At 42.3% G+C, this 23,698-nt stretch overlaps 1 protein-coding gene across 4 annotated transcripts in view; it reads left to right on the top strand.

The window, feature by feature from the left end:
* NGF (nerve growth factor) overlaps nt 1-22,313 on the top strand; it is a 49,321-nt gene extending 27,008 nt beyond the window's left edge. Inside the window, exons 2-3 of one of the 4 annotated variants that reach the window (XM_045015407.1) lie at nt 17,949-18,087; nt 21,457-22,313. In XM_045015407.1, coding sequence (XP_044871342.1) covers nt 21,469-22,197 — 729 coding nt within the window. In that variant the 5' untranslated portion in view covers nt 17,949-18,087; nt 21,457-21,468 and the 3' untranslated portion in view covers nt 22,198-22,313. Of the gene's footprint in view, nt 1-17,945; nt 18,088-21,456 lie in introns of all 4 variants that reach the window. The other 3 variants (XM_045015408.1, XM_045015406.1, XR_006579107.1) reach the window with 3 other exon arrangements.
* The last annotated feature ends 1,385 nt before the right edge of the window (nt 22,314-23,698 follow it).

Genomic DNA, 23,698 nt, shown 5'->3' with positions numbered 1-23,698 from the left:
TGAAAATGGAGAAAGGCTTGTATCTAATACAGCAGAAGAGCTATGAGGAAGATAAATGTATCATACCAAATCGAGACCGGGCATACATGAGCACAACACGGCATCTGATCTTGGTCCATTCGTTGCTGAATTACTACATTTTAGAGCCCAGCAGTCAGAAGATCAGTGAAAGGTATAAGAGCAGCTGAAGTGCCAGCACTGCAAAACTGTGCAAGCAAAACCACCAACAACACTTTATAATTTAAACACTAGGAGTAATTTAGCCTACACAGAAAGCCATATTTCTGGAGGAATATGGTGAAAAACTCAACTGCATGTGAATATTCAGCTAGCAGTATCTACCCTGAGCTAAAGTAGATTGAACATTAGCTTACAAAATGCTTAAAAAAAACAAAAACAAAAACCTTGACAACAGCAAGAGGTTCCTGACTTTCCAAGTATTTTGAAGGATGCATTCAGTCTCCACAAACTACTGAAACAAATATTGCTACCAGGAACCTCTATTGCCAACTGTAGATTTATAAGGATATCGAGGATGACAGGTTAGTCCAAGCCCTTATAAATAGTGAAACATTCCCTGTTTGTAAGCAGAAGTTGCTCAGCAGTCTGATTCTCATTTACACTAAGACCCCTTTATGTTGCCTTATAGTGGGCATAAATGTAAAAGTAACCTTAGTGTAAATGAGGATTGGGCCATCTCTCTAAGGAGCATCTGATCCTTTGCAGTGAGTTGATGTGGGATCAGCAGAGCTGGACAGAAACTCCCCAAAATCTACCAGTGAAAAAACAAAACCCTTCCTGAGGTCAATGCTGGCCATCAGGCAGCAGGGCTCAGCATAGGTGTACATTATTCACATTAGTATAACCTCACCCTATAACATAACAGCCACAGTTTGCACCCCTTCTGCACCTGTGTAGATCAGTATTTCTCAGGCCCCAACAATTGTAGTTTGAGTTCTGATTCAGAGTCAGCCCCTTTTCAAGCTCCTCCTAATGTTCTTGGTGGGTGAGAAACCCTCTTGCCATGAAAGGCTTGGAGCTGCTCCCTTCCCTCAAGCTCAGACATGATACAGAAAGAACTCCCACTCCACACTGGGTCCACTCCCAAGAGCCCACAACCCCAGCTAAGATATGAACTCAGTTCCAATGTTCCTTCCTCCTTGGAAGCATTAGCTGGATTTCTGGGCAGCACCTGCTCACCTCTGTGGCCTGACACTTTCACATGGTATTGGGATTTCCACCAGTGAAGAAAGTAGGGCTGAGTATTTCTGGCCTGACTGGGTTCACTGTCAGGGTCTCGTTACATCCCAATGGGACCCAAGAATCTTTCTGAATGAAGTTATTTCACTGTGAAAATGAAGACACATTTAGTGACATTGCCTGACTGTGTGGTTTCTGCCATGTGTAGAACACCACAGCTGTACATGACATTGTCTGCTGGGTACAAGGAGAACAAGTGAGTCCCTCCAGCAAAGACCTTGTAGCCTAAAAGCACCAGAAAACAGGGGAGTACAGGACAGGAGGAGATTGGTCAGCAGAGCAGGAACTCTTCACAGAAGAGTTCTTCACAGTGTTCTCGTGTGTGAAAGGAGGAGGGAGCTTGGCCAACACTGAAGGAGAGGCTTCCCCAAACGTTGTGGGTGGGCATGGAGGGAAGTACAAAGGCTGGAGCCAAAGGGCGTTTGTCAGCAGAGATACTTGGACAGAGCACAGGATGCTTGAAAATGAAGCCCAAGAAAGGGGCACAGAGTCAGGGGAGGAGCTGGGTGGTGTAGTTTGAGCAAGGCTCTTTAAGGTCTGGAGGATTGTTTTACGTGTTCCTAGAGGTAAATTTCATACTGGCAAGTAACTGATGCCTGACTATTGAGTGTGCTGCCGAGCAAACTGGACAAGTCTCACAGCCATGTAGTCCTTACACTCAAGATCCAGACTGCCTTTTAGGCAGGGGAGCTACAGCTCTGTACTGCCCCAGAAGAACCACTGCGATACCCAATGTCTCCCAGAGTTCCCAGTGTGGAGTTCTGTTTGCGCTGCTACATTCCTTGGAGGCATGCAGCCTTCTGCCTCCACTGGTTTGTGCTCGGGGGGTGTGGCATGGAGCAATGTCTCTGCTCCTTTGGGTGCCACACATCCCAGCAAACAAGTAGAGAAAACAGCCCTGAGGGAAGGGTGACCAGATAGCATGTGCAAAATCAGAATGGGGGTGGGGGTAATAGGTGCCTATACAAGACAAAGCTCCGAATATCAGAACTGTTCCTATAAAATCAGGACATCTGGTCACCCTACCTGAGGGTCACCAGGGAACAGGGTCTGCCATCTAGCTTGGCCCTGCAATGGATGATGCAGATTGGGGAAAGAATTTCCCTTCCTTACTCCCACATCTAGCACCAGAGTAAGGGCCACGTAGAATCTGGTCATTTGCATTTCCTACCACTTGAGGGCAAAGTGGAAAAAATGCAAGAACAGTAAATACAGGAATGCCAAGTAACAGCATCAGCTGCACAAACAAATCCTGCAGATTTACACGGACAGGAATGACAGTGGTGTACTCTTCTGATAATTAATCAAAGACAAAGGAGCAATGTAAAGACAGTCCAGGGTAGAATACAGACAAAAAAATGAGGTGTGGGGCTTTAAAAATTTTTTTAAAATGTCTTCAGATTTATGCAAATCCCACATCATCATGGTAGCAAAAACATGCAAACTACAAAGTCACATAAGCATGAATTCTGGGAACACCACTATGCGCAATGTGCCTCTGCCTCTATCTAGAAAGCACTTCAGTGGCTCTGCTCATATACTGCAAGCTGAGAAGTCAAAGCTGAACATTTTTTGGTCTGTTTTCTTTCTGATGACGTCTAGAAGAGCCAAAGCATCAGTACAAATTGCTTTTATCATCTAATGTTTTTCTTGGTGAACGAACTACCCAACATGGCAGGAGAGCCTCATTCTCATGAGGATCTGCTTGTGGCTCCAGAGAACATTACAATTGTAATACAGATTATACTGTACTCTGGTAGCATTTCCAAGGTTGTCGTTTTCTTGTGGGTAATTCAGCTATAACCCCTATTCTTAGGCGTTCACAACTGGTCATTTCAAAATTGCATCAGATTTAAATGGGGCTTGTTTGTGCAGAGACAGGGAACATTTGACTTTCATCTGTGATAATTTGGAGGTCGCCAAAAACCAACATAAAATCCCTAAAAAAATACCTTTTTTCTTGGATTAAACTGAAGCAATAGAATTTTAATTTTCCAAAAGAAAAGCACAGCTACCAGATGGAGTAATTGCTTTGAGTATGCTGATGAACGGTTGCTTTGAAATTATTGGGATACAGTCTCTAGAATGGGCTCAAACTTCACACCCAGAATATGCGCAAGCATGCATGTTAGGTCACTATATGTCACCTTTTGCATATGTACGGTTAGTCATTTGGAACCAATATACTTGCATAGGATTTCCTGGATGTAAATGAGAGCACAGATTCAACCCATTAGTGATGGGTCCAAATTTAGGATTTGATATAGTATAAGTTAAATGGGTTTGTTTTGGTTTTTATTGGCTTTCATTCTTCTACTCAAATATTGCTTTAATTCAGGTCATAAAATATTTTAAAGACCTAAGTTCCAGGTTCAGTTTAACTCATTACACCCAATGGTACCTAGTCATCTACAGAACTCATGTTCCAGAATGTATTATAACAATGTTTTCCATGTTTATAGAGCATTTCATAGGAGGCTCTCAAAGCCATTTCAAATATTAACTAAGGCTTTGTTGATTTAAGTTAGATCACTAACATTTAAATTTTACATTCAAATATCATGCCTAAAGCTCATGTGGATTTGTAATACAGTGAGTCACACAAAACCATAAAAACCCTGAAATAAAAAGCATATAACCCAGCGAGTAAACAGGACTGCATTGGGATGTTATTGGCTGTTTCATATATCAAGTGCACTGGAAGTTGAGGTAGTAAGTCTCTGAAGCATTCATTAGTATTTTTGTTACCTTTTTCAAATTGGCAGGTTATTTCTCAGGGCTGTAACGTGAGTGAACAAAGAGGGAATTCATTTGCTAAGAACAAGAAGCCCCCAATGTCTCATGTGGGGAACAGATCCCTCATTTAGAAATAGGAAAGTCTCCTTGAAGTAAAGAAAAGCAAGGCAGTGTATCTAGTGGCTAGAGAAGCAAACTGCTAGACAGGATTCCTAGGTATATTCCTGACTCTGCCACTGATTTGCCACATAATTCCTACTGGTACCTCATCGGTCTGTTATAAGGCCTAATTAATTATTGTGTATAAAATCATTTGAGATCTTTGAATAACATTTCTGTAAATGCAACCAATATTCTATTTAAGTATTAACAGTATTTCTGTAGGTTTTAGAAAGCCTTGTATGAGCAGAGGAACATCTTCCTCTCGTAGAGTACAGGCTTATTTTGGGATCTCTTCTATTCAAATTTTTAATCCCTTTTCATGGACAAATCTGTTTCATCTTTGAAAACAGCTCCAGTCTTTCATAGCTTGGCATAATTTCCAAAACAATTTCACTGTTTTTGATATCACAAGAATTTTATGAACTTCATCTAGCTTCTGATTTTGTAGGGCCACCGCCTACATTGCAAATGCTGACCTCTGTTTCACTGCTGATCTATTTTTCTTCTTTCAGTTGCCAATTACAAACAAGTGTAATAATGATCACATGGAATAGAATTCCCATCCTGTTGAAAAACTTGTGGCTTTTACAAAAAGTAAAAGCATAGGAAAGTTTATGAGAGACTCTGGTAGGAGTTAAAAATTCCTTGTTTGGATAAAGAGTGAATGGAGAATGAAGAATTGAAACAACAAAAAAATCATTAAATACCATGAGGATTATGTCAGCATTTCCTGAAGGTTGTGTGTGTGTGAAGAATGTTTTTCTAAAATAAAGTTTTGGAGAAATCTTACAATGATGGAATCTGTTTGCCCAAGAGATTCTGATCATGACTTAATTGTAGAACTGGGCAAAATTTTTTGGACAAATAGTTTATTTGCCAAAAAATGCATTTTGGTCAACTTGAAACTATTCACAAATTTGGCACACATTCACTGAGTAGCTTAGGACAAAAACAATTTTCAGTCTAGATTCACAAGGTGACTTAGAAGGAGGAGTTGAAGGTTGTGGTGTTCGTGCTCCCCCCATCCAGAGCCAGCTCCAGCTTTTTCGCCACCCCAAGCGGCAAAGAAGAAAAAAAAACCCGATTGAAGGACCTGCCGCCGAAGACTGAAGCGGAGTGATTGAGCTGCCGCCGACGAGGACGAGAGGGACTGAAGGATCCGCCGCGGACCCAGTTGTGCTGCCGCGCGAACAGACAGAGTGCTGCCCCTTTCTATTGGCCGCCCCAGGCACCTGCATCCTTCGCTGGTGCCTGGAGCTGGCCCCGCCCCCATCCCTGATAACCTCAAATAGTCACTGAGGCAGAGACCGTTATTCTAGAGCCTAATGGTTAGGGCACTCACTGGAGGAGGGGCATGTTGGGGAAAAAATAAGGTTCTGAATCCCGCTGCCCCAATTAATATTTATATAAAGTTGAACAGCTTCAACTGAAGAGATTGAGAGCGAGACCTGCCCCAGAATACCCAATAGCCTGAGGGTTGGAGCATTCACCTCGGACAGGGGAGACCTGAGTCCACATTGTTGTTGCAGAGTAGGAGTTTGAACCCATGCTCCTCACATCACAGGTGAGTTCCCAAACCAGTGGGTCAAAGGTGGAGGGGGGGCAGCACAAGCTCCTCCTCTGGCCAGTTTGTGAATTTAGCCCTTGAAACTACTAAGAAACAAGCATTTTGTTTGATCCAAAATTGACTTTTTCAATTGACTGAAAATTCTGAGAGTTTCAGATTCTGTTCAGGTCAAACAGTTTTCCTGATTTTTCAGAACTGCTACCAAAGCAAAAAGTCAGTTATTCACCCAGCTCTATTTCCCAGTTTTTATTTTATACAAACACTTCTGTGTTTCCATGTTACATGCTCCACAAGGTATGACTGATCTCAGGCAGGTAACAGATTTTTTAGAGACCTCCCTATGCCCTGTGGTATAAACTGACATCTCTTTTTTACTGCTAACAAAAGTGAACATTATGATGCTATTCCTGTGCCTAGAGTGGTAGCTGCATGGCAGCCCTGCACCCTAGCCCTGGATTTGGCAAGGGGCAGTGAATTTCACTTCCCATCCACCCCAAATAGGAAGGCTTCACATTCTTGGAGTGAATTTCACCCTGAACCCTCAGCTGTGATTTTCCAGTCAGTCAGTGCCTGAGGCCTCTGTGTGAGGATTTAGCCTCTTTCAGTCAGTGCCTTGTGCCAGTGAGTTAGGATTTATGAAACCCAAAATTCCAGTAAAACACTCATCTATAGACCGAAGTCTGCAATGGAAGATTCCAAGCTAGTCATCATGTGTCAATCATTAGCGTTAGGTTTGATTTGTGGCTACTATTATGATCATTCTACAACTGCATGCTCAGCTAATGCTTTGCAGCCAGAGTTTTGGGCATCTTCGGCCTGATTCACCACTCCATCATACCAGCTTTAAACCTTTTGAGTCCATTGACTTACCGAGAATTGTGGCCCTTGTGTCTTGAGCTTCACACTCCCTCTGATATTTTGCCCTGTCCTTTATTTTCAGAGAAACTTCCCACCAGTCTCATGAGTGACTATTAACTCATTTTTCCTTCACCGTATTTAAGGCCCCTTGGAATGACATGACTAATTTTAGTAACATTTGTTCTGTGTAAGCCATTTTGTCTTAGTTATCTAAATTAGATAATTTTATCTCTGTCAGGGCAACTTTGTGCGCTTTTATCACCCTGCTAACCCTCAGGATTGTCAGTGACAGCTCAGTCCCATTGGAAACCCTTAACTGGGGCAGCATTCTAAAGGTCATGTGTTGTTACTAAAAGGAAATCACAGTTCTCTAGACAGTTGTTGGTGATTAGAAAGCCTCATGAATGTGTGCTCTAGATTGGGAGAAACCACAGATAGCCCTGACCCCAAAGACACCCATAAATATGAGGGTACTCTCATACATCGGCACATTCTCCCACCAGAATTCCCTAGCCTGCATTTGTGTGAGCCAACAATAGCAGTGAGTGCAATGAGATTGCTAGCATAGTCTTCCTTAACCCCCATGAACCAGACAGCAACCTCACTGATCAAGCAGCCAGCTGATAATACCTGTTGGTTCCTCACTGTCTGGGCTGGATTTGAACCTGAAGTCTAGAAGTAGATCTGCCACCCGTCCTTCTACAACTGTGCAGAATGATACTGCAGCATAGGAAGGGACATTGCAATGTATTATTCCCAAAGGTATCACCTTCCCGTGGAAGCACTCGTGGAACATTACAGCATTCGAGGCATATTAGTAAGAAGGGCTAGAGACAAGTGGTATCCCACAGGCACTGTAATATATGCACTAGATCAGCTGTGGCCAAATGGTGGCTTGTGAGCCACGTGTGGCTCTTTGCAGTTAAAGTGCAGCTCATGGAGCCCTCCTCCCAACCCCCATTCTCCACCCACCAGACTGGGCATGGGGAGCTTGGGGCTTCTGCCCTGCGGGGAGGTGGTCTCAGGGCTGTAGCTCCGAGCCCCAGCACATGCTGTCCCACAGGGCAGGTTGTGCGTGTCTTGCGGCACTCAAACTTCTGAGGGTTATCATATGCGGCTCGGAGGGTCAGGAAGTTTGGCCACCCCTGCACTAGATGGTAACTTGCTGATAGTCTAAGAAATGAGCTCAGAGTTCTTTTTTTATATCCTTTGCTTGATCTTACCCAAGGTAAGACCCAGTCATTATGATGCTGTTCTTAGTCAGCATGGTTCCACGCTTCCCCAGACCTTCCGGCTTTTCAGTGTTTGAAGTTACATTTTATCACACATTGTTAAAATATTTGTATTGGAGATGAGCTTGTGGCCATCCTCCCCTTATTAACAAAGTCAGAGTCATAAGTGAGGAGAATTTCTGAGATGCACATTTCCTAGTGGTTTTCACTGTGTTGGGTAATATTAAGCAAAAATTGGATGACTGTGGAATGTATGTTACTGAGGTTTTAGTTTCATATCGGGGAGAGGCCAAACTGCCCTGTTTGAGGATAAGCAGGGCATTTTCCTGTTCTCCTACAATAAAAATAATTGACATAAAAGGGGCTTAATTTTGACCTCACTTGCATAGGTGTAAATCAGGAGTAACCCCATTAAAGTCAGTGGAATGATATGGATGTAAAAATGGTATGAAAGCAGGATCAGGCCCAAAAAAAGCTTCTTAAACTTTTATCATGGCAACTTAAAATGTTTGCTACCCCCACTCTGTGGCCTGCTCCCGGCTCTAACCAGCTGTGTCACTCCGGAGCCCACTGCCAGAATTACTAGTGACAATCAGATATATAGTGTTGGGGTCTGACTGTACAATGAATGGGTAGTAGGTACCCGGATAGGTCATGGGACAGAGTCGTTACTCCAGCTCCCTTCAGGCAACAGGTTATTTACAAATCTTGCCTCCATTCACTCACTTCTAATTCCAGCTTGGATCCTCTCTATTCTAGCTTTCACCCTCTTCTGTGAAAGGACTCAGGGGCTCGGACAACCTCTTCCCAGTCAAACCTCAGGGCCGACACCCATCCACTCAAATGGCTTCAACTATTATCTCATAGCTGGTCACTCTCAAACCAGCTTTTTTCCTCTGGGCTTGTGCCCCTCTGCCCAGTGCTGTCTTTCAGCAAGGTATCTCCCTGGCATCGTCACTTGGATAGCTTGCCAATGACTCTAGTTTAATATGGCTAAACTTGAACTCCTTATTTTTCCTCTTAAACCTTCCCATCTTGTCACTGTTGGTCCCACATCCTCTTGGCTGTTCAAACTTACAATTGGGGGGGGGATCATCTTTGATTCTGCCTTCTTATTCTGCCCAAACATCCAGGTCATGTCCAAATTCTCCATAGCCTATGAAAAATCCATCCCTTCCTCTGTCCTGACAGCTAGGGTGGCTGTCCATGTCCTCTCACCTTGATTACTAAAGTCTCCTCCTCTCCAGTCTCCCCAATGACCATATCAGACCCCACCAGTCCATCAAAATGCAGCTCCCACTTTACCGTTCTGCCTGTTCCTCCTACCATGTCAAGCCCTCCCACTCTGAGCCCCAACATGGGCTTCCCATGCTAAACACATTCTTACCATCAAAGCCCTGCACAGCTCCACTGTGGCCTCCCTCATCTCATTTATCACTTCCCTCCCATGGATGCAAGTCACTCTACCCTGCTTGTTCCCTTTTCTCAACACCTATCTCTACTGAGTTACCACCCTCTAGTAATTCTGAGCCTTCCTAAGTGAGTCATGTGTTTGAAGATGCCCAGATGAAGTGATCCACCAACAATGACAGTGAAGACTCACCTCCCAGTTATACCTCCCTTTGGAATTCCCAGTGCACCCAGACTTTTGCCTGTCTGCCTTTGTGTTTGTAAGCTCTTCTGGGCAGCACCTGGTGTCACTGTGTCAGGTGCAGAGCCAAGAGCTGTCAATACTTTACAGATTAGCTGGTAGCAATAATTAGGTGTGCTTCATCACTAGAGAGCAAAGCAATCCCTTTTGCACGCTGAGGCACAGAGTTCTACTCAAATGCTTTAGGTACGCTATTAGTCATGCAACATCCTGAAAGACTATTATACTCTTATGGGGATGTTGGCTTCATTCTATTTCCTGTAATCAGAACTCATGTTACTGCTTCATATTATAAGCCTAGTAAAGCTTGCCCAGCTGAAATCATTGCAGAGTGGCATGGGGAACATCCTACTGCAGAGGAAAAAATAAGGCAGCTCTTCCTACAAGCCTTCAGGAAAGGACTGCAGAAGTTTCAGTGAGATCTCTCAGGAGGGTAAAAGGGACATCCCCATGCACATTCACTGTTCTACATGCCCTCCCCCACCAGGAGAATGAAAAGCAAATGCCAACTCTACCTCTAGTGCTTCTCATGTAAGTATTGATTTTTCATTGTTTTACTCACATCTTGTTAACTTCAGATGGGCCAGGTATCAGAGGCAGAGCACGAGCAGCAGATATAGTGCTCAGAGCCAGGGTTCACAGTCAGGCCAGCTCAGAGGCAGGAGACAAACCAGAGATCAGAACCACAAGTCAGATGCCAGGAGCCAAGCCAGGTCAGGGCACCAGGAAGTCAAGCTGGGGGGAGCAGACAGCACAAGGTACACAATCCCAACCAGGTGACTGCTGGTTGTACAGAAAGCTTCCTGTGCCTGTTGCTGGCTTAAGTAAGGGCAGCAGGCCAATCAGCTGCTCTGGGACTCCACCAATGGGATGTCAAGGGGTGGAGCCTCAAACTGGGGCTGAGCTTCATGGGTCCTGGGTCAGCAGATATAAGCAAACTGCCAAGTGGAAGGTTGCAGCATAGCTGTACCTATAAACTCCATGGACTTGGGTTTGAGGCCTCTGGGTTATGATACCAGGTGCCATCTTTATATTGAAACATTGCAAGGAAAAATTCATGCATACATTTACCCAAGTTTTCTCATTTGACTCATCCATGTTCACCTGGCAGGACTGGCTAGACTATGGTGGAATCTCAAACAGGTTGTGGCTCACAGCATGGCTACTGTGTCCTCCTCCTCCTCCTCCTTATTGTTCGTGGCAGAGGGTCTCTGACTCAGGCTCCTCTGAGGTATCCAGAAGTGTGAGGGGTGCTGGTGAGTTCTTCACCAAGTATGCCATGCAGTTTGTTGTAGAAGCAGCAGTTCTCCAGTGGACCACCAGACCTATTGTTGGTCTCCCTGGCCTTGTGATATGCCAGGTAAAGTTCCTTCACTTACACTTGGCACTATTGCTGCTGATCCCTTTTGTACCCCTTTGCCTGCATCTCCTGCATCACCTCTTCATATATGTCCATGTTTCTGTAGCTGGTCCGTAGCTGTGCTTGCACAGCCTCTTCTTCCCATGGGCCCAAGAGATCCAAACCTCCTGTCTGCTCCAAACAGGAGTGTGTCTAGTGCATGGTGCTGGCGTGGTAATTTGGGAAGTTGCCCACAACAGAGGTGCGCTGCTAGATGTGCTCGCCAAGGCAAGCAATCAGGAAAAAGCATTTCAAAAACACGCAAGATGGTTTTAAAATGTGGGGGATGGCTTCTGGTCTCTGTGACCCCTGAACAGTGGAGTTTAAAGTTGTGACCAAAGCGGTCACAGCATTGGAGGATTGTTAGGGTTGACACAGGCTACACACTATCTGCACTTGCACTGCGTCAACATCTGTAGGTCAACCAGGGCTTCATGCCATTCAGGGAGGTGGTTATACTGTGTTGCTGTAATGGGATACTTACATTGCCCGGTGACAAATTTGAATGTAGATACATGCACAAATAGGTCGACACAAGACTACTTATGTCCGCCTAACTTTGTAGTAGACCAGGCCCTGCTCTAGGGAGCATGACTAGTGCAGTCCAGATTTACTTGGCCCTACGTTAGCATAGGGGGTGGGACTTGATGGCTTCTTGAGGACCCTTCTAGCTCTACGTTTCTATGATTTTATGACTCAGCAGTGACTAGGAGTTGGAGAAGTACACTTTACATTTGGAGACATACACGTCAGTTAATAAATTAAAGGAACATCTGAATTTTTCTAATCATTAAGACATGCTTGAACCACTTGTGGTTTTTATTTAAGTATTTATTCATTTTTACCTGGCCCAAAAATCTGCCATCTTCTTTGAAGTATTGTTTCAGAAATGACACAAACAGGCATTCCAAATAGTGTCTTGCATAGGACTAGAACATAACCCATGTGGCTAGGTTTATTTTTCTGTAGAATAGAATTTTACTGTTACTTTTGATTGGGATATTAGTTATATTTTCCCTTGTAATGTGGGAGATCTGGTTTACTGCACAACTGTGATAATGTGCATGCTAGCAGGCTGAATTCTGTTTTCTCTACCAACATATCTGCACCAAAAAAGAGCCCAAGATAAAAATAATGTTCCTTGCTCCTTGTGTTATCCTCACATAGGGCCTGATTCTGCAGCATTTACTCATACTGAGTAACGTCACATTAGTAGTCCCAATTAACTTTAACGATGTTTGTCTGCACACATAAAGGTTAGATATTGTATGGTGATGAGCAGGTTAAGAGGGCCAAAGGGCCTAAGTGATCTCCTGAGACCTGATAGTTTTTTTCAGAATTCTGTCCCACCACACACGCAGCTGAATGTTCTGCAAGTCAGTTCCATTTCAGTGCCATGCTGCAGTGTTTGAAAAATGTTGCCGTACTAAGAATCAGCGAACATGCCTCAGATGCAAACAAAGCAGGTTCTAACTCTTGAGTCTTATTTTTCCCATAACAAATTAATGTTATGCAGATTTTCCCCTCATCCAGTGAAATGATTACATTCATAACTGGACTTTGTTAGTATTCAGGGAACCCCAATATGCAGTCAGAATTGGGCAGATAACAGAGCTTACACACAATATATTGGCTTTGTCATTACTAATCTATCAGCCAACTTCCCTTCCATGTGTCAAAAATAGGACCTATCATTGAAAGTTACTGGCAACATTAACCATGGCCCGACTGGTATATTATTCCATAATAAAGCTGGTACAATTGGAGCTATGGGTGCTAAACACCTCTGAAAAAGCAAGCCTTTGTCTTCTCTGGACCTTTGTTAGCCCCTCTTTAAAAGATTCACTTGCCTCCCAGGTGTGCATATGGAAGGTGCAAGATAATTTTTATTATAATCCCATAAAAATGTGGCTTTTGGCTGGTTTCACCAGCAGAAGGTTTTTGCACAACGGTAGACCACACAAAAGCCAACTAATAGAAGGCACCAATCCTACGGTTAATGTGATAAAAATCCATACAGAAGAAATGTGTAGGTGAAAAAACTGAGTAATTTAGATGTTTCTGAAATCTACTAGCCAGGGCTGGCTCCAGGTTTTTTGCCGCCAATGAAGCAAAAAAAAACAAAACCAAAAAAATGGAGTGCTGCCGCGGAAGCAAAGTGCCGCCCCCAAAGGGCCAGAGCGCCACTCCTTGAATAGTGCCGCCCCAAGCACATGCTTGGAACGCTGGTGCCTAGAGCTGTCCCTGCTAGTAGCCTTTGGCCAGTTCTGTTCAGAGGGCTGTCTCCAGAGGTGTGAACAGTCTGCATCTTCTTAAAACAACATGGGTGAAGAAAGTGATAAGATATTGCTACACAAAAGAAAGAAGGTCTCTTTCAGTTGAGCAAAAAAAAGTATATGTAATCTCCATTCACAAAATAGTGTGACAAGAACTGAAGACTCAGGATGGAAACTGTGGTCTAATTAGAAGCAGAAGAGAATCACTGGGGCATTTATGGACAGCAAGTCAGAAGGTTCTGCAGAACTTTTGAGAGAATCTCCTCCTTCAGTTCAAACAGCAACCATCTGCTTTTGCACAGCTATTGCTCCCACCAGTTTCGTACCAGGCCACCAATTATGTGAGATTTTCATAGGTGTCCTTGTATAAACTCAAGGTTTGCATCTTAGTTTTCAGTTCACACTGAAGAAAATGTAACATAGGAGTATGGCTTTAATTACCGATTGCACAACCAGGTTTTTATATATTTTCCTGATCTTTCATGTCTTGCATTATGGGCTATGACAAAGCAATGAAATCACCTTCTTTACAGAGCTGCATAACATAAGGGGTGAAACCTCAAAGGAAAAATGGAATATGGCAATCTTTAAGGAAAATCCGTGTAGCAAGATACATTCCAACCAGACATGATGGGAATTATGAGCTGTTAATACTTACAGCACATTTTAGTCTCTAACAGTCTAATGGAAGGGCTTTTTTGGTCAGAATTCATGTTTTAGCAAGAATTAATTGCCATCAACAGTAAAATCACATAGACAGTTCTGCAAAAGCTAACTGGACTGTGATTTGTATTTGAACGTCTTTGGCTCTGAAGGCACGTCTTCTGCTCCTGTAGCTTCTTGTTCAGGACAGGAGAGGTTTGTTTATAGACATTATCAATAAGAATCTGTGTCCAGATATCTTGTAACAAATGGGAAATGCTATCACAATCCTGCTTTTGCACACTCAGGGTTAACACATTTATTGACTTTGAATATTTTTCAAGCATGTGGCACAACGTTATTTAGCTGATACATTTCATTTATCAATTAATAAATTGGATTTGGACAATTGGGAGAGCAGTTGGGAAAGTGATGCACATTAAGGCACTAACTGATTCAGTAAGAGAGATTGGAGTGTAACATTTATAATCTAATGATTACAGACCATGGTTACTAAACTGCTGGGTGACTGTAGATTAATACAGAAGAGGAACATATTGTACAAAGTAGCAGCTAAAACGTCCAGCAGTTTTGGTATTGACATCAAATAATTTCCCCTGGCCTCATAATATGGCTCGTTTTGGGGTGACATGTATTAAAGAACAGGCAGATTGTTCTTGCTTTCAAAAAAGTGGGTGACTGAGCTCTATATAATTGAAAAAAGGCAATCTGTAGAAAGAGACTGCAATTTCTGCTGGGAATTGAATTGCTGGAATTCACATTCCTTTGAGCCTAAAATAGCTAAATTGCACTAGGTTAGTGGTGAAGGAGAAAGCGGCTGGTTTCCTTCATTCTATAGGTGTGGGAAAAAAGAATCTGCTCTTAATCCCAGGGATTCTCTTACTCAAAATGATTCAAGTCCCTTGGGAGAGATGAGTACTGTGGAGCTCTTGTTAGCCCCAGAGTGAATTTCCCTGGTGGAAAGTTGTCCTTTGTTCATGATGTCATGGTCAAATGGAACCAGAAATAAGAAACACTAGAAGACTTTTTGAAACATAATTATATGTGTATCAAGTAAATTTAAGATACCAGGTTTTCATCTCCTCTGACCTTTGCTACTGAGTTAATGAAAGAGCTAGATGAATCCACTTTAAACATAAGCTTAAAAATACCCATGAAATCCAGCCTTCATTATATCCAACCGCTTGGTTGATGTTTTGGCAGTTACCATCAAGCATATATAATATAATTTTGCGATAAAAGCTGAGTTTATAATGTCTGTCGGTTAAAATTATACAAAAAAATACTATTAAATACAACATTAGGATTCTGATAAACACAAAAAGGGAAATTCTAGGAAGGGGAATTCTGATTTGAAGGTGACAAAGCTCCTTTAGCTCCCAGCTTAGCCACAGGAGACCCAAGTATGTATTGCCCATCATGCCATAGTAAGGCTGAGGTAGCACTGGTGCCCTGAGTCAAGATTTTATATTTGTGAAATCATTCAGTGTGCCAGGAAACAATGGCACTAAAGAGCTGGACTTGTGACAAATAAAACTCCAAATTCTCTCTTTTGTGGGTTTAAATCAAACATTAATATTATTGGAGTGTTGGTGCACTCTGGATTTCCTAGGAAGAAGAGGTAGATAGTATTGAACTTGCAGTGCTGTATTTTGTGTTAGTAGAGTAATGGATCTCTATAACCATGAACTGGAATTCTTTTGACTTTGCATGAGTATCTATTGTTTCCCCATTGTAGGGGCATTGGAAAAAGGTTTGTAGTTTTCAGAAAGGGTTTGACTTACTATAGATCTAACGAAGGATGAACTTCCTTTTTTATGTATTTATTTCTTGTATTTCTAGCAAATGTCAGAGCTCCAAATATTTTGTTGTAATTTTCACAGATATTGGTGTTAATTCCATACATTCCTGCAAGAACTTCCACCCCTTTTGTGTGTGTGTGTGTGTGTGTGTGCTTAAAGGCACTGATTCTTCAGATTATATAGAATAATTCTACACAACAATTTCCTAGATATGTATTGAAATCAATGGATACAGGATTTTTGTATTTTTAACATAACAAGGAAAAGAAAAGATTTTGGCAATAATGTTAACCACTGGTATTCATCTTGGAGGAGGCACAGGGGCCATTCATTTAATATATTTCAAGTATTGAATAACCTCCATCCGGGCAATGTGTCCTTTTGTTCTTTTTTATTTTTATAAGCAGATCCTGGAGCACGTGAGGTAAAATGTCTATTAGTAGAAGAAAAATGGAGCTGAATTCCTTTGTTTTATGTGGTGTAGGTTAGGTTTTGCTTTGCCTGCATACATTGCTTACAGTCTCCCAGGTGAAAAGAGAGTCTCCTTCTGTGTGCTTTAATATGGGTCATCATTTCTAGAACCCGATACTTGTTAGCAAACTGTTAATTTCATGTTGTTCTGCTTTTTTTCTAGCGTGCCTTTATTGTAGGGTGGGCAGCCAGGACTTAACATGTGATACAAAAGAAGAGAGAAGGTTATTTAAATCTAGGTTGATGACTTTTCCAGTAACCATTTGTCTGAGGTTTTTTTTGTTTTGTTTTATTTTTTAAGTAGTAAAGTGCTTTGTTTCTCTGTAGATCACTACAAGATACTCGTGTGAATAGTGCTGTATATATTTATAACGTGCTACTTCTTTAACTAGTGCATGAGTAAGAGAAGATCCCGAAAGAAGGAAAATTTATATTTTGCAATTCCATGTAAAATGTTTGTTGCAGTGGCTTAAACTAGCTTTAAAATTAGAAAAAAGAAATCTAAACTGACAAGTTCTGAAGAAAGTTTTGCTTCAGTATATCTAACATGCTATTAATCTCTGAGAATTGGATATACAATGGAAACATGGATAGGTGCTGTCTTCAGCATCATTTGAATGACACTGCATCATTTACTGGATTCAGCCATGATGGTGAATCCGGGAAGCATGGAGTAAAAGAACTTTGAAAAAAACTGCTGAAATGAAACTTTTTCTTGTGGTTAAATAACCAGCCAGTTGGAATTGAGCAGTGTTTTCTTAGGGTGGCAGAACAGTTGGAAAAATTGTTGGATTATTTTTGGCAGTGGCATGTATATTATAACTCTATCATTAGTGTTACTAAACTAACAGGCTACATTGAAAGGGTTATTATTTTACTAGTACATTCTTACTAAAATATAATTTACTCAGTTCTATAGCATGACGATTTTGTTTTTAGGGTTTGATGTAACTTAACAAATTCATGTAATTGTAATTTGCCTTATTCTGAAATTTTCTCTATAACAAACTCCATACTGTAGACTGTGGACCATAATCTGCATACAGACATTGGCCACCTCATCTTATCAAAGTGATGCAAGGTCCTTCATCTGTCAAATCAAAAGGCTCCAACAGACCGTGATGCTATCCGAGCTACTCCCAGGTTTAGTTAGTGCAAGCCCCATGCTAAAAGTGCTTTGGAAATTTTCAATTAAGCTATTAAAAAGAAGTAACTTTGCCTTTTGATTTTTTAAGAGCCACACTCTCAACCAAATCCCACAACCTCACTTCCTGATGTGCAGCTCCTGTTAATGAAAACCGGGGGCTTGTGCAGGGGCAGCCAAAAGCATAGTTTGACTCCACGGATTTGGCCTGTGAAATTTCAGTTTAAAAATAACTTGATTGAAAAAAAATTCTAAAGCTTCTTTAATGCCTTGGTGCCAGGTGGATGATCCTCTCACTGAGCGCACCCGCACTAGCGGGGCCTAGTTCTGCCACCTTTACCCACATTGAAACCGAATGGACCACTTGCAGAGTAAGGTCAGATGCAGTCTGAGGGAGGTTGGCACAATCAGCCACTGAATAAGTTAAACTGGCCAAAATTTACTTTCCATTGACTTCAGTGGCATTCGTGTGCTTAAAGTTAAGCATGTGCTTTCATGCTTTGTTGTTCTTCAAGGCCAGTGCCCGCAGAGTCATAGAGTGCTGTGCTTCAGACATCTCCTATGCCATGAAATTAGCCCAAAAAAATCATAGTTCGAAGAGCCCTGCAAGTGAGCTTCCTGCCTGCCAGGTCTTGCTCCTGTGCTCCTTCTAACAATGGGGAAAGGTTATTTGAAAAGCGTATTTTCTGAATGATTATTGACACAGATACTTTCATTCCTCTAGCAGAACCCAGACTAGGTTGTTCAGAGATTCTTAGCTGTGCAGTCAGACTGGCCTGATGGCATGCTGCATCCAACTTCAGCTCAGAGTCTGGAGACACTAAAGACCTTGCCTGGGAGCAGCTTTCCGTTCAATACACACAGAGGTAAGCTCAATAGTAACTGCTATATCAAAACAGACCAAGTCTCATTACACCAGCCTCTTGTCTCCAGCAGTGGCTTGTACCCGCTGCATCAGAGGAGAAGTAGAAGAGTAAATAAATAATAATACACTTGATCAACTGTACAACCAAGTGTGGAAAGAGCAGATTTTTTTCTTAGCCCAAAGAGTGCTCGGTTTATACTCTGAAGCTGGAAGACCAACAGACCCTATCATTTTTACTTTTGCCAGTTTATTTGCACTTAATATTCTTATTTTGTAAGCACCTAATTTGTTATGACTCTTACTAAGTGATTTTCCTCAACAATATCCTCTAGCAGCAAACTCCCAGGTGAACTAAACAGATCAGTAAAAAAAATTGATTAGTTGCCTTTTAATTTCATTGAGTCTTTCCTTCTTCTTCTAGCAGATTACATCATTTGTGGGAAATATTTACTAATTACTGTATTATAATGGAAGCTGAGCCATTCTGAAGTCACATCTGTTATGCAGTACTCTCCATTGCAGTATTTACATTTTTAGTATTGAAAGGTTTGTGATGACCCACATGGCTATATTTGCTAAGAGGTGTCCCTGAATTTCATGCCTAAAGGTTGCAGCTCTGTAAAACCTCTCTGAAGCTCAGATGCACTTGGCATACACTTTACACATTTTCAAAGAGCAGCACTTAAGAGTCAAATACAGGGCTGCCCGCGGGAGCGGGGGCAAGTGGGGCAATTTGCCCCGGGCCCTGCAGGGGCCCCCATGAGAACAGAGTATTCTATAGTATTGCAACTTTTTTAATGGAAGGGGCCCCCGAAATTGCTTTGCCCCAGGCCCCCTGAATCCTCTGGGCAGCCCTGGTCAAATATGTACTAAGCATGTGAATGGAAGAACAGAAACAAACAAACCTTGTGGAATGGCCATTTATGTAAGACAGCAAATCCATATTTCACACACTTCAAGGTCTCCCTGGGCTTTAAATTTATTTTGCACATACAATTAACTGTGATTGAGGTACACATTGCTTTAATCCTTCATCTTCCACTTCCCATAAACAAATTGAGAGATCCAGTTTTGAAAATGCTTTCTCAAGGTTAAAAAATAACTACACCGCTACCTCGATATAACGCCACCCGATATAACACGAATTTGGATATAATGCGGTAAAGCAGTGCTCAGGGGGGGCAGGGCTGCGCACTCCGATGGATCAAAGCAAGTTCAATATAACACGGTTTCACCTATAACGCGGTAAGATTTTTTGGCTCCCAAGGACAGCGTTATATTGAGGTAGAAGTGTACTAAAAATCCCAAATAGCTTTGTCCTGGTTAGTCCTACCTCACACCATGCTGCCTGCACAGTACTTGCTACAGTGAAGAGAAATATGGAGCAATGCAATTGTAAAGTTGGGGGATGGGGAAAAAATTGGAGATGGTTTCAATTTTGTGTTAGTAGGTTTAAAGCACAGAGTACAATGATGTTAGTAACTGTGTAATAAAAGAGCTGGAGGAAGGGAGATAAATCATTCTTTACATGTTGCTGCATTTTAGTGAATTCTGAATCACACAAAAGCAGAAAACAGGCTTTTATTGGCATCACTAAGCTCTCTTTCCTATAGAAGGAAAGTATAAACAAAGGGTCTATATGTAAATACATTTGGTTGAGGCTGCTGTGGGGGTGTTTAAACTACGTCTGGATTTTGTTCTGCAGACCTTTTTCAATAACATCTCTGTTGAAAAAAGAAAACTCTTTAGCGATGTTGTGAACCATCTGACTTTAATTTGAGTTGGAGAACTGGAGGTTACTCGTAGACTCACATGGCTGTAGTGCTACTCCCACCTCCAAATTCTATTTCCTTACACAGACGATGCCTGTGTAGCACAAGCCGAATGTGGGAAGAAGGCAGCCTTGGGTCCTACTAAATGAGGCTAGGTTTGGGATGGTGAAGATTTTCAGTGCAGCAAAACCTGCCTCTCGCTCCAACATTCAGTCTCCACTTAATCCAGTTTGGTCACTGCACTGAGAATTGCTAAAGTGGCTCTTGGCCTCTCTCTCTCCCCCCTTATTGCAGGGACTTTCGCATCATTACCGTCTTCAGTAACTCCTTCCATTTGGCATCTTCAGCTCGCTTCTTGAATCCATCAGATCATCCAGTCCTGCATAAACTCAGCTGGTTAGGTCTATCCAGCTCTTATCTCAGATAGCAGTTTCCTCATAGGCTCCTGAGTTCTCCATGAGATCCCAGTCTTAGCAAAAGCATAAAAACTTAACAAGTACTCTAGTAATCCTCCCAATTTTAGGCTAGGGAAGGCTGTGCAGAAAGGGAGGGGGGAGCTTTAGTAATAAGTGATCCATGTCCAGAAAAATATTAAAACATTATGGGAAATTAGAGCTAAATTGCAGAGTTTGAATTTTCCCCTGTGAAATCATGTTTGTCCAGTCAGTGCGTGCCTGCCGGACATGCAGTGAAATCCAAGGCCAGCTGAAACATGTCAGGCAAAATGAGACACTGAGACAGGGGAGGAGTCTGGCTTGATAGTTTTTGTTCTGTTTATGCCCTGTCTCTACTTATTAATGCTTTGCAGGGGAAATACAATGTCTGCCCTTAAGTGCAATTTCAGATTATGTTTCAAATGTCTCTCTTATTCCTAGGATGCCCACTACTGATTCATTACCTAACCCACGTCTGTGTTGCCTAATGCAGCTTTCACTCTCACTGGACTTATGGTATAACGTTGTTCCTGAAGAATTTTTAGAAACTGATTTTACATTTTTCCACACCCAAACAGATGTGCATATTCTCCAGCTTCCAGAGCGACGAGCCCCGGCCTTGTTTCTCTATTCAGTGATGTCTTGAACTTGAACTTGCTCATGACTGTCCGAATAAAGAAGGGTGTTTCTCTACCCATAACTCCCAGTGCTGTGACCAAAATGGCCCCAGAGTAGCAGTAGCCATTGTCAAAGAGCTTGAAAAAAATATCAATGGAGATACATACTCCAGAGAACACCTTCTTATCCTATGGTCTCCACATTAATAACCCCAAACAAGTGCTTCATATATAATGTTCTAATAACAAATACCAAATAAATTAATTATAATCCAGCCATTATTTCCTTGGATTACCACTTTATTAAGCACATTAGTGCTGTTTGAATGAGCTTTTCTGGAAGAACATCTGGGACTCACATGAATACCTGATGAGATCTGTATGATCAGCATTACAGTACTAAATATCCAGCAAATTCATTGTCATTAGCAGCATTAGATCAGTAAATACCCGTCAAGGTCAGAGTGGGCACTTTTCGTGTAGCACAAGTGCTTTCGGTTCACGTCCCTGTCACTTGTAGTAACCCTCAGTTTTTGTTTCATTCTAGGTGCATAGCGTAATGTCCATGCTGTACTACACTCTGATTATAGCTTTTTTGCTCGGCATACAGGCAGCACCAAAGTCAGAGGACAATGCTCCATGGGGGTTTCCTGCAGGACCCACCATTCAAAATATCCATCGGACTAAAGCAAATCACATTCCCAAGGCAGCTCAACACACAGCCACTCATCACCTTGCTGGGAAGGTAGACAGCAGAGAAGCTGGACAGGCAGCAAACATCACTGTGGATCCAAAGCTTTTCAGAAAGAGACGATTCCGGTCCCCTCGGGTTCTGTTCAGCACGCAGCCCCCTCCAGTGTTGGGGGATGGGCAGAACATGGAGTATCTGGACAGTGCAGATTCTTTTAACAGGACTATTCGAACCAAGCGGACTGCTCATCCTGTGCTGCACCGGGGAGAATTCTCAGTTTGTGACAGTGTCAGCATGTGGGTTGGGGACAAAACCACAGCTACTGACATCAAAGGCAAAGAGGTGACAGTGCTGGGAGAGGTGAACATTAACAACAATGTTTTCAAGCAGTACTTTTTTGAAACCAAATGCAGGGACCCTAAGCCAGTCTCCAGTGGGTGCCGGGGAATTGATGCTAAGCACTGGAATTCCTACTGCACCACCACGCACACCTTTGTCAAAGCACTGACAATGGAAGGCAAGCAAGCAGCCTGGAGATTTATCCGAATCGATACCGCATGTGTGTGCGTGCTCAGCCGGAAAACAGTGAGACCCTGAGATGGAACAAACACTCATGCCCACGTCCTCCCATCCCCCCTACCTCAGCCTGTAAATTATTTTAAATTATAAGGACTGCATGGTATATTTATAGTTTATACAGTAAAGAAAGAACCTCGCTATTTATTAAACTCTTTTGGAAACTCTTTGTGTGTTGTGCACTTAATTTAATGACGTAACAATCTTTTGGGGAAATGTTCATCTCAGCCTTGTCAGCCACAGAGTTTGGCCATTAGAATGCTGTTTTCACCAGTTCTGTGAAAAACAAACATTTTGCACTTTTCATCTCCCCCCCTCCCCTCTTTTTCACAAAAAGCCAATTTTCACAGGCAAAACCTGCCCTTGTGGTGTGAAAATCTGCAGCTTCGTCCAGAATGTTATGTTCTTCTCCAACTCATGCAAGCGTGAAAAAAACCCCACAGAAATATTGCTAATTTTGCCCCCATTCTTCTAGTCAGTCATTAGGATCCTGTGAATTGTTGGGGCAATGTACAGTAGTTTTATACCACTATGGATATTTCAGAGTAAAATTCTCAGTGTGCCTGAAAATGTTGCCAAATATTTCAGTTATGAAAATAACCAGCTCTAAGTTATGTTAGAGGAAAAGAATACTATGACTTCACCTAGGATGCAGATGTTTGTCTGATAATGGTATCATTTATGAGTTGTACTAGACTGATGGGACTAATGATGTTTTTAATCAGAAATCTCTATTTCTGGGGGTGTGTAACTTAACTGTAGTCATTCACTTAAAGCTGGATCTTGGCGACAGTGCCTTAATGTGGGAGCGAATGTTTTAAGGCAGCTAGGAAAAGATCTTCTGGCCATATTTCAGTACGAATGGTCCAAGAACAACCCTCCCATTTATGGTTTCTCTGCTCACACTCTCTTGGGAGCACTACAGTTTATAGACCTGGTGTAGCTGCCAGCCTGAGGCCTGTAATGTGTGTTCCAGCTATTGTAATCTGAAAAAAATCTACAAACCTTCCCGTTGTTTCCTTTGGAAAAGCAGCAGCTCTCCCGCCAATAAACTGTTTCAAAGCAAGTATTCCAAGGACTTTTAGTGTGGTGTCTCCCAAGCCCTAGAGGATGAACCCATCTCCCAACTTTCACCTCCTCCTCCTCACAAATACTGTTATTTTCTCTAAAAAATCTCCCTCATTGTTCCCTGGCCTGTACAAACAGCAAAGAGGGGCAGCTTTTCGCTCTTCACTCAATTCTTCACTTGCAGAGACATTGATCTTTGCACTGAAGGCCGCACATTGTCTGAAACCAGCCCCAAACCCACCCTGTCTCACTGTCTTTTCACTAAGCTGGAAACAACCTAAACTAGACAAAATATTCTTTGTGTTAAAATAATGCCAGTTGGGCTGGCATCAGGAGGCATATACCACAAATTCTGACTGCCCATTGGGATGTACTATGTATCAGTCTGAGCCACCCTTGGGCTAATTTATCACATTCAAGCAGGAGTGTTTTCAGGCTTGAGAAGAACAGCAGC

The sequence above is a fragment of the Mauremys mutica genome, chromosome 4, assembly GCF_020497125.1.
Source record: "Mauremys mutica isolate MM-2020 ecotype Southern chromosome 4, ASM2049712v1, whole genome shotgun sequence".
Classification (NCBI taxonomy): domain Eukaryota; kingdom Metazoa; phylum Chordata; order Testudines; family Geoemydidae; genus Mauremys; species Mauremys mutica.
Note: the sequence above shows the minus strand (reverse complement) of the source record. Positions and strands in the feature narration are given on the sequence as shown.